General features: G+C 47.4%; 1 protein-coding gene across 1 annotated transcript; it reads right to left on the bottom strand.

Moving 5' to 3' along the window:
- Nucleotides 1-5,215: 5,215 nt before the first annotated feature.
- LOC119362902 (probable inactive receptor kinase At5g10020) lies at nt 5,216-9,825 on the bottom strand. The gene is made up of 3 exons (XM_037628173.1): nt 8,770-9,825; nt 6,249-7,928; nt 5,216-6,005 (listed from the first exon to the last, which is right to left on the bottom strand). Exons 1-3 carry the CDS (start codon nt 9,701-9,703, stop codon nt 5,425-5,427), a joined length of 3,195 nt encoding a protein of 1,064 aa, XP_037484070.1. The 5' UTR covers nt 9,704-9,825; the 3' UTR covers nt 5,216-5,424.
- Between the last annotated feature and the right edge of the window lie 1,887 nt (nt 9,826-11,712).

Here is an 11,712-nt window from a genome sequence, read left to right as displayed (position 1 = left end):
TAGTGGTGTAATGTGAACGTCGACTACATGAAACTTCATAATATTTGGACCTAAGGAAATGCATTGTGGAGTAGTTATTAGATGATGGGTTGCAAGAGTGACAGAAGATTAAACCCTAGTTTATGCCCTATTCTGTAAGGGACCGATTGGATCCAAATGTTAATGTTATGGTTATAATTTATTCTTAATATTTTTCTCGTAGTTGCGGATGCTTGCGAGGGGTTTAATCATAAGTAGGAGGTTTGTTCAAGTAAGAACAACACCTAAGCACCGGTCCACCCACATACCACATTATCAAAGTAGTGAACACGAATCGAACCAACATGATGAAAGTGACTAGATGAAATTCCCGCGTACCCTCAAGAACACTTTGCTTATCATAAGAGCCAATCTGTCCTTTGCCTCAAAAGGATTGGGCTACCTTGCTGCATTTTTGTTATTACTACCGTTACTTGCTCGTTACAAATTATCTTGCTATCAAACTACTCTGTTACTTACAATTTCAGCGCTTGCAGATATTACCTTGTTGAAAACCACTTGTCATTTCTTTCTGCTCCTCATTAGGTTCGACACTCTTACTTATCGAAAAGGCTACAATTGATCTCATATACTTGTGGGTCATCATGGTGGAGGTGTTTGGACCTGAGTATCTCGGAGAACCAAATGCGCGGGACATGGAGAAGTTGTTGGCTATTGGAGAGGAAAGGGGGTTTCCAGGAATGCTCGGATAAATTGATTGCATGCATTGGCAATGGAAGAACTGCCCCAGCACCAGAGAGGCCACCATCATACTAGAAGCGATGGCATCACACGACTTATGAATTTGACATGCTTTCTTTGGAATGCCGGGTTCTCACAATGACATCAACATGCTTCAATGATCTCCGGTGTTCAGGAGACTTTGCAATTGGGGAATCATTGTTGTGCAACTACACCATCAACATCCGAGAGTACAATATGGGATACTATCTTGTCGATAGTATCTATCCTCAGTGGGCAGCGTTTGTGAAGACCATATCCGAACCGCATGGCAATAAACAGAGCCACTTTGCAACAATGCAGAAAGCGGCTGGGAAGGATGTTGAGAGGGCATTTGATTTTCTTCAAGCTCGTTGGGGAATTGTGCAGAGCGCTGCAATGATGTGGAAATCATAAACTTTATGACAGTTGATTTGTGTTATTTTGCACAATATGATTGTCGAGGATGAGGGTGATGGTGTAGTCCAAACCCATGATTTCGAAGCACCTGGAGAACAAGTTGAAATCCCGGAAGATCAAGATGCGGCTCAGCTTATGAACTTTCTGCAGATGCATCAGAATCTTCGAGATCATTAGGTGCACACGTACCTACTCAATAATCTCGTGGAGCACAACCAAGAAGCCAATGCTTGAGTTTGGCGCTTAAAATAAATTTTATGTAAATGGTATCCATGCTTCATACCAATATTTGCTACTTACGTGCGATATTTACTTGTATGATCGTCATGAATGGATTTGCATGGATTCGTGAGTCCGGATTTGAGATATGTGGATGCCTGGGGAAAGGGGGGTATAAGGGTTCGTCCGGATGCGTCCGGGCATGCCTGGTGCGTCCACATACATATAAAAGGTCAAATTTACCAAGTCCGACTATAGATGCTCTTACCCGCCATCATCACGAACTACCCTAGCAAAAGTTTTCTCTCGTTGCGAATAGATTCTTTGATTCCGAACACGGTACACGTCAGTGCCGAAGGTTGAAGATACGATCATTCCAATCCCTCCATGTCTGCTACGTGGTGTAAGCCACGATGCCATCAAACTTTGGTCTTGTCCATCTCCGGGATTCCGGATCTGCGCGTCGTCCACCGAACGGCCTCATTGGGCAGGCTCGCATGAGTGAGCGCTTTTGGAGGCCGCATGAGTGAGCGCTTTTGGAGGCCGAGCTCCACGGATCTTGTTTTCAAATTACGAATTTCCACTGCATGAAAAACTTTGAAACTTTTTGTATACACTATCCCACATGTGTATTGCATACGTGCAAAAATTCATATGCATATTCTTCCACACGTGGCATACAGAAAAAAGAAAAAACATATTTCTAAAATGGGCGGCTTTTTTTGTTGTTGGGTCGGGATTCTTTTTTTGTACAGCCTTCAAATTACAAAAATTTCAAATAATTTTCTCACACGTGCATGTGCAAATCATATAAGTCTTCGTGAATATTTTTTGAATTTTTTGAAAAAATATGACTTTTGATGTTTTCAAAATACCGAGCTCCCTAGAGCTTGGCCTCCGTTGGCATTTTTCGAGGTTCGCATCGGTTACTAATCTTATACTCCCTTTATCCCAAATTACTTGTCTTAAATTTGTCTAGGTATGACCGTAATTAAACGAGTTTTAGTACATCTATATCTAGACAAATTTAAGACAAATAATTTGGAACAAATAAGAGATAATATAATCTTTTATACTCATGTCGTCCCACTTATATTATGGGACGGAGGGAGTAAGTTCGAACGAAATCTCCAACGCCGACCTTCAAGCCGTCCTGGCCGCACTGTAAAGGCCGCGGAAGTTATCCAACACGAGCCTATATCGGTTCGTCGGGCGGTACGCACTATCTCCCGCAAATTGAAGACAAAGTGAGGGGAGCTTTGCGGGAGTTCGGACAGCAGACACGTAAGACTTCGACACCCCGGCCCACCCAATCCCCCCTCACGGTCCCATTTCCTTCCACTTAGCCCTTTCTTTCCCATACTTTTCATCTGCAGCCTTCACCTCTGCCACCGCTGTTGTACGCCCTTCGGCCACCACAGAGGCATCGACAGACGTTTGTGACCAACACCGACACGCCCACTCGCCTCTACGATGGTGTTGTCCACCCTAGAGCCGTTTGTACCCAGGTACACTCCGCCCCCAGTCGACAACCTTCATGGCGAACACCACGCGCGGTAGCTGTTCGGTCAAATGCCATTGAGTTGATTTTCGAATGCTTTGTCATTTTTTTAGAGTACTAATGATGGTGAGCTACTCGAACATGGAGGATGAGTTGTTGTGCGATGCGTGGTTGGTCATATCTGCGGATTTCGTAGGCAGGAGCAGAGGGGAGACCTTCTCGCAGTAAGTGCATGAATCGTTTCACGAACGAAAGCACATTGCGCCCTACGACATGTACATCATTCAAGCACACAATGTGAGGTCGTTATCGTATCGCTGGTACGCTATCTAGACCAGCATCACCAAGTTTTGTAACGTGGTCGTCAGCTGGAGGCAAGGTGGCCATTGCACGCAGCAGAGGACGAGATCGTAAGTTTTGCTCCCTCTTGCTCAACTTATTGATTGATTGATTCGCTCACTCAATGTTCATCTACATATTTATGTAGCCCGCACACGCTGTTGTGATGTACCACAGGACAGAGGGGTAATCATTGCATGATCAGGTGATGAAAAACTTGTTGGACATCCAGTTAATATAGTCGAATTTGAGACATTATTGTACTAGACTTAATTTGGATGCTATATATCGATGCTTTGTGCTAGTTTTATTCGAATTTGGATGACCATGGGTCGGTTTGCATGAATTTCGCCGGTTAGTTCAAATTGCGGGCAACGTTGGATGGCTACCTTCCGCATCCGTTTTCTCAGACTGATCTCCCCCATCCACAGATGGATACGGGAGAAAAATTTGCGAGTCGCCGTTGCAGATGCCCTACGAAATCAGTTACTACTACTTCTCTAGTACTCCCTCCGTCCCATAATATAAGAGCGTTTTTGACACTAGTGTATTTGCTTGCACTTCAGGTTCATTTGATCGATCATCAGCGAATCATTCAAGAAGTATACGTGCTCGCAGCAGGTGTTGATTCTATGTTGTATCGACTGCATCGACAAAGTCTGAATGTTGTATCCGCTGCATCGACAAAGTCTTGAACTTTTACGCTGTTTCATTTCATGTGAAACGACAAGTATTACAGCTTCAGAACTACTCCCTCCGTTCAAAAATAAATGACTCAACTTTATACTAAGTACTGTACTGTATAAGGAAAATGTGCAAGCAAGAGAAAAAAAACTGTGCACTCATCAGATGATCTTTATTGCCTATGGTGTTCCATCAATTCGCTTGGCTGACGAACCCGCCAGCGAGGCAGCGACGGATCGGAGGGAGGGGCACACCGTCCAACCCTTGCCCGCGCTCTACTCTCGGCAATGGCAGATTAGGATGGCATGGCAGCAGCGGAGGTGGGTTTGGTGGTGGTACGTACGTGCTCCGTTGCTCGCCGCCGCGCTCGCGACCGCCGCATTCATGGCGTGTAGCTCGCTCGCCCGCGTCATTTACTCGGGTGGGCGGCAGGAATTCACTCCGCCTCGCAACAGGGAACATTCACGGTGACGTAGTAGTACGTGCGCGGCAGACGAAGATCTGATCTTGGCCCCTGCATGGACAGAGCAATCAATCAAATCGTTCCAGCCGAACCTTCGCACGCAAACGAATTCGAATTCGAGCAGCTACTAACAAGCGGGCGATCAGCCAATCACCGCCAACTGCATCTGCGCGTTCCATCCCATGTGGCGTGCAGACAGAGGACCACAGCAGGCGTTCTGAAGCAAAATCATTCATGCCCGGCCCCATGGCCCATATCACCTCCGCTCCTCCAACCCAAGGACCAAAATCTTCCTCCCAATGCTCGATTCGGAGCCAAACCTCACAACCCCCACCAGCCCGGCTGCCGATTTCACCGTGCGACGACGACTCCGGTGGCAGTTCCGAGCACCTAGGGCGGCGGCACCACCGCCGTCTACCGGCTGCTCTCGGCGGTTTGATCAGACAGCACACCGGCCTGGGAGAAGAGAACATGGCGCTGCCTGTCTCTCCACAGCAAACATTGAAGCGCCGCAGAGGCCATGGGCCGGCGCCAACGCAATAAATCATGCGCCAGTTTGGTTGCTACAGAGGGCACTAGGCATCAGGCACGACCTGTAGCCGCCCCAGACCACCACCATGTGCCTTGTTTAAAACCCAAAGGCCAGACCAGAGTAACTTCACACAAGAAAGAGAAGATCAACACATGCACGCTGCAGCAGCAACAGTGCCGGGTAACATGGACAGCACTCTGCACTTCACAGATCATCACAGGACCCGATTCTGCACAAAAAGAAAACAAAAAAATAGACGAGTGGATACCAACAGGCAACATGCTGGGGATCCCCCAACTGGGGAAGGAAGGAGAAGACAGGATGGCAATGGTATCAATCAATCAATGGACGGACGGGATCAAATCCTCTTTTTACACTAAGAGTCACCAATCAAACAAACCCTGCCTACAGGGCTCTGGAAAACCCACAGAAAAAAGATTTGGGATGCACCACCACGACGACGAGGAGAAAAATCGGTTACATGTACACTGGTGAACTGATGAAAGAAAGAAAAAAACGCGGGGAAGCTCACGCTGTTATGGCGCACAAATCGTCGCAGACAGTCTTCATGTTAGGCCTCTCATTTACAGGAAGAATGCACCGGAGGGAGATGGCGAGCAGCTCGTCCATCACCCTCGGCGACTCTTCCAACCCGGCGATGTCCCGGTCGAAGCAGTCAGTCCCCCGCCCTTCCCTGTTGCACATCTGAACCCAGTCCGTCAGATCCACCGCGCCCGACTGCCCCGAGATGATGTCCCCCGCGCTCTTCCGCGTCAACATCTCCAACACCACCACGCCAAACGCGTACACGTCGCCCTTGAACGACGGCATAGGCTTGGCCGTGTTTGCCAGCTCTGGGGCTCGGTACCCCAATGCTCCTAAATTCAGTATCTGCTCGGCAATACCGCTTGGAGTCGTGAACCGATGGAGGCAGTAATCAACCAGCTTCGGAGAGAGGTCAGGACCGGTCAGGAATATATTAGTAGGCTTCAGGTTGCCATGAGGAAGGCCCTTCTCATGGTGTAGGAACTGGAGGCAACGAGCCAGATCAATTGCAATCTTGAGCCGTTGACAGACTGACAGGCGGGAGTATCTTCTAGGAGTCGACTCTGCACAGGCAAGGTCATATTTTCAGTAAGTAATTACAGAAGGAAATGTTCAGTATGCAGAAATGAATGACTTGGGAATTACATGCCGCATATCCAATGATAATATGAACAAAGAGCAGCAGGAACAAATTCCGAGGTGATGAGTCTTAAATATTTCATCGCAAGAAGGCAAAGTACATCGAACTAACAAGGAATAATTTCAAAGGTTGCAGATTCAAAAGGAAATGAGCATGAGATAGTTACCATAAAGGTATAGTGCCAAGCTATCGCCATTGACATAGTCAGAAATAATTAATCTTTCTTGCTCCTTTGGCCCCCAATAGAACGCTCTCCATGAAATTATATTCGGATGCTTGATTGTGCCAATCCTTTTTATCTCCTTAGTGAACTCCTTTTTATGCTTTACAAGACCAACACGCAACCATTTCACTGTCAGGACATGCCCGCTTTGTAGTGCTGCTTTGTACGTTGTACCATGACTGCTCCTTCCAAGAACCTCTGCTGGAGCACGGGACAGGTCTTCAGCTGTGAAAACTAAGGTGTTGTCTAGGAAAATCAACTCTCCAACCAACCGGTCTGGTGAATACACTTCAAAGGTCACAGGTTCCTCATGGAATCTAGAATCAAGAAAATGTGGTGATGATGGCAACGCAGACCGAGGAGAAGACTCCCGAACAGATGCTGCAGCTGAGGTCTCGGTCACACCAGAGCTTGTAGATTCGACGACTTCCTTTGGATCAGCATATCCATATTCAACAGCAGCCTCAGCCAATAGCTCTTTCTGAGCAGACATTGATCGAGCTGCAGATGTTAAGAGATGGTCATTTGAGAAACTTGTCTTAGTTGGAATGACATTATCTTTTGGACTCTTGAATAGATTTGGACGGCTTAATTTCCCCAGCTTTAGATCTCTGAGAGTTATCTGGCCTCTAAATCCATTTCTTCCACAAAGCTCTTGAGACCTCACCACATAGATTGCCAATGCTATGAAGATCACCAGCAAGACACCTCCAATGCAGCCAACTATGACTGCAACTTTAACACCAGCCTTATGTCCATGAGATTGAGACGCTCGACTCTGTGCAAGTCCACCATCGCCACTATTTGGAGCAGGCAGACCATCTGGGAAAATTAGAAAGTCATTTCCAGGTCTAAAGCAAGTTATGGGAAACTTCTCAAGACTTTTAGGAATAGTTCCCCGTAGATCATTGTAAGATACATTGAACATCTTCAAATCAGCCTGAGGCATATCAGGAATTCTGCCACTGAAATGATTGTGAGATAGATCAAGATATTCCAACCCTTGAAGCTTGTTTATCTCATCTGGTATCTCGCCAGACAACTCGTTCATCGCAAGAGTAAGGGATTCAAGTCTTTGCAGGTTAGAAATTTCTGGTGGCAACTGACCAGATAAAGAATTGCTGGACAGATCAACAATCTTGAGAGAAGGTTGAGAAGAAAGCATTATGGACTCTGTTGAATGAGGGCTCTGAAATGGAATAGTCCCAGAGAAGTTGTTTCCAGAAAGGTTCAACACTGTAAGAGTAGGCGACAGAATAAAAACAGGCAAAACAGGCCCCCCAAGTGCATTCAGACTGAGATCAAGTAAAGATAGCTTTTGATAGGTTCCCAACACTGAAGGGACAGACCCCTTCAACGAATTGTTCCGCAACTTCAGGGTAACTAAGTTCTGAAACTGAGAGGCATCATTCGGGTAGCTCCCCTCCAGCTTGTTTGAACTCAAGTCAATCACCTCCACTATGCCATCCCAAGAGCGCAAAATAGCTAATTCCCCAGAAAGCAGGTTCCCACTCAGATCAACTGAGACACACTTGCCAACAGTGCCTGGTAATGAACCTGATAGCACATTTGAAGAGAGATTCAACATTTTCAAAGTCGTAGAGTTCACAACTGGCACTGATCCTGCAAAATTACAGGGCACACAAGTCAATTACAATTTACAGCTGTAGACATATGGCAATTATTCAAAGTTCCAAACTACCTCATGCACACTAGTCATGAAAGCTGTCCCTATATATTTGCAATAGCATATGATCTGTTGTGATAGCACTGAAATAGTCGCATTGCATAAAGTCATATCAGCTATGTACTTAGCTGGAATAGATCCAGGAACAAGTCTAGCACGGAAGAAACGAGGTGTCAACATGACAATTTTCCTCCTAAGCATGCAAGAGTCAAACAGTTTTTTCGGGGTAATTCTAGTCCACACTTCTATAAAATTTATTGCTAGCATGACATCTTGTAAACCCGCTCACGAAGAAGACCAAAAAAAGAAGTTAAAATAAGCTATAGGCTAGTCATGCATGCGAGCAAAAGGTTGCCGATCATCAGCATGCAAATGCAAATGTCATGATTTTCCGAGTCGCGACAAATGTTTTGGCAGAAAACGACATGCGAAATTCACACGAGAGCCAAATGTTTGGTATGCTCATGGAATCCTCCAAGCAAACAGACATATCCAGATTCAATATGCAGCAAAGAATCTGTGCACGAGGAATTTGCCGGCATTAGAAACATTTGCGTTGCGAATGCCACCAATGCTAAGCACCTAACCCGGTGCTTGTGATCCAAGTACAACACTGTTGGGAGCTCACTGGCCATCAGCATTGGCAAGGCATCCAAAGTTCAAGGAACAGGGAACCAACATCACCACTATTCCAGCTTGGGTTAAGATTCATGCTACTATTAGATCGTGACAATTCAACAATATATGTATTAACTCACTGGGAAAAGGGTGAGATACCTGAGAAGCCGTTCCGGCTGAGATCGACCTCGAGAAGCCGCATCGAATTATGCAGGAGCGTCTCAGGCATCATCCCAAAGAGGCCATTACCAGCCACCCTGAAGACGGACAGTGAGAACCACGAATCGAGCTTCGGAACCATCCCGGCAATCCCGGTGTTGCTCAAATCAAGGACCTCCAGGTTCTTGAACGCCCCCACGGTGTCGCTCCTGAAGAAGCCGCCGGCCAGCCTGTTGTGGCTGAGGTTCATGTACCTGGCCGTGTTCCCGATGCTGGACAGGCTGGCGAGCTCCAAATCGACGGCCCCGGTGAACTGGTTGTCGCTGAGATCAATGTGCTCGGCGTTGCGGAGCTCGGCGAGCAGATCGCTGACATTGCCCCAGAAGGAGTTGCGGCGGAGGTCGATGCGGCGCAGGTTCTGGAGCTCCCGGATCCCATCGGTGGGGAAGCCGGAGGTGAAGTTGTTGTAGGAGAGGTTGAGGTGGACGAGGCCGGAGAGGTCGGCGAGGCGGCCGGGGATGGGCCCGTAGAAGCGGTTGCCGGAGAGGTCGAGGTGGCGCAGCGAGGAGAGGTAGCCGATGGCGGGGGGCAGGCGGCCGGAGAAGGCGTTGCCGGCGAGGGAGAGGTTCTGCAGGCCGCGCATGCCGGCGAGCGTGCCCACCTTGAGCTCCCCGGCGAGGCCGAGCCCGTCGAGCGCGACGGCGACGACGGCGCCGCCGTCGCACACGACGCCGCGCCACCGCGCGGGGCACGCGCCCCCGCCGGCGCCGGCCTCGGGCGCGTCCGGCCGCGACCAGGATCCCAGCACCGGGTCGCGCCGCCGGTCCGAGATGCCCTTCTTGAACTCGAGCAGCGCGGACACGTCGTCGCCTCTGGCGCCGCCGCCGCCACCGCCGAACACCAGCAGGAGCACAAGAACGTGGAGCGCGGCCATGGATGCGGTCTGGGAAGGCAAGCTGCGGCTAGGGTTAGGGTTGGGAGCAGCGGCGGGGGGCGGCAGCGGCGGCCATTGGAGGGCTGGAGCGCCTGCGCGTGGGTGTGGGAGAGGTCTGGGGGGTGGGGGTGGGGGTGGAGGAGATGTGCTCTGAGAAAGGCCAAATTTTTGGAAACGGGAGGGGATGGATGGTAATAATAACGGCGAGAGCGGAGAGAGGTGTCCAGTACAGACTGGAAAGTTACAAGTGGCTGTGACCCGCTGTTTACTTGCCTGTCACTGTGTAAACTATAGTATAGAATTATCCCTACTCTTATGGATGTGGATTGACCAGTGGTTATATGTTAGTCTGTTACGTACTTAGCACTTTTGTAGCTAGAAGCAACTTGTATAATGAGTTTCTCTAACCTAAAAAGAAACTAATTTTAGCGGTTTCATGTGTTTGTTTCATGTGTTTTACATCCAGTTTTTACTACTGGACGGCAATGTGTTGGGTCATGAAGAAAAAATTACACAAGATGCAGGGTGACCTGTAGTCGGCCCCTGCGTGCTGGATCTTTTTTCTGGTTTTATGAGAGAAGAAAATGTCTCGAGTGTTAGCAGACAAGGTGCATCACATGATGTCAACACAAATGCTAGGAATGTGGAAAGCGCTTGGAAACAAATTTGGTTATAAATGGATGGCACCAAATCACATGTCACACTCATTACAATCCAAACCCTCAATTCAACAAATAGTGAAGATTTTTTCATTCTGGGTTGTTTACTTTCTGATATATGACACCTATTCAAGAATGAAAAAAAAAGGATTCTCAAAAAAAAATCAGAATCATGCTGAAGTGTAGTACTCTCTCCGTTTCTAAATATTTGTCTTTTTAGAGATTTCAAATGGACTACCACATACGGATGTATATAGACATATTTTAGAGTGTAGATTCACTCATTTTGCTCCGTATGTAGTCAATTGTTGAAATCTCTAAAAAGACAAATATTTAGGCACGAAAGAAGTACTATATAGAAAACACCAGCAAAGTTGTAAACAATCAAGAAGGCAAAAATAATAATAATGGCCTCCCAAATCAAGATGGCAAAAGAGATAAAAAGGAATCTAAGCAAATGATGTGTGCAGACACCGGGTACCGGTAGGAAAGCAAGCGCCCCACATGCCCCTAGGTGAGGCGAGGCTGTTTCAGACTTTGACCCCTTTCCTCCAGCTCACCTGCGCTGCCCTCGCCTTCTTTCCATGCCCTCTTTTTTTTTCTACCTCCCCATGCTTTCCTCAGACCACTCAACAGTAGATAAAAAATTCAGAAACAACTCAACGGAAGTTTACAAGCGAAATCAAGGTGAATGATGGCATGGCATGATGATAATTAGCAGGGATAGTTGGAGTGCAGCAGCAGCAGTATTTTTTTCGGTAGTACCTTTCAGTTTTAGCAAGACACGGAGCTTAGATTCAGGAGCCTGTCCACATGTCCAATGATAAACTTTGTGTACTACTGTACTAACTACCAGGTGGAGTAGATCAGGGGGGAGTTTTTATCCCTCGAACACATCCGAAGGGAAGGCCTAATAACACTGCCGATGTAGTACAGGACATGTTTCTCCTGCCCCCCCTGACCATGCAAAAAGAACAAAAATGCAGTGATTCCTGAAGACGTTTGTCCTGATTTTTCTGAAGACGGTTTGCTTGGTTAGGTTTTTTGTTAAAAAACACGCATTTTACATGACTCTTTTATGCTTTATTAAGGATGGCAGAAAAATGAGAAAATAAATGTTGATGGTAGTACTACGTGGGAGATTATTTGATCCGGAATGCTTGTTGTTAGGAGGAAACAGGGCTATGAAAATGACTCGGCGCGCCGCACTAATCAGCCGATCCGGGAGAGTGATGGGCTTCGGGGCTTGGAGTTTCTCGCCATCAAGGTCCGAGTTGTCCATGACAGAGACGCCAGTGGTGCCAAAAAGGATACTACTACTACAAGCGGGGTGGAAAAAAAAGGAAGAAC

This window comes from Triticum dicoccoides, chromosome 2B, assembly GCF_002162155.2.
Source record: "Triticum dicoccoides isolate Atlit2015 ecotype Zavitan chromosome 2B, WEW_v2.0, whole genome shotgun sequence".
NCBI classification, from domain to species: Eukaryota; Viridiplantae; Streptophyta; class Magnoliopsida; order Poales; family Poaceae; genus Triticum; species Triticum dicoccoides.
Note: the sequence above shows the minus strand (reverse complement) of the source record. Positions and strands in the feature narration are given on the sequence as shown.

What these genes read in the sequence shown, in the direction of transcription:
- LOC119362902 (XM_037628173.1), bottom strand. Translation starts at nt 9,703, where the DNA reads ATGGCCGCGCTCCACGTTCTTGTGCTCCTGCTGGTGTTCGGCGGTGGC. An exon ending in CAGCCGGAACGGCTTCTCAG is followed by an intron (nt 7,929 to 8,769) that starts GTATCTCACCCT and finishes GTAATTTTGCAG; the next exon opens with GATCAGTGCCAGTTGTGAAC. An exon ending in CTTGGCACTATACCTTTATG is followed by an intron (nt 6,006 to 6,248) that starts GTAACTATCTCA and finishes TTGCCTGTGCAG; the next exon opens with AGTCGACTCCTAGAAGATAC.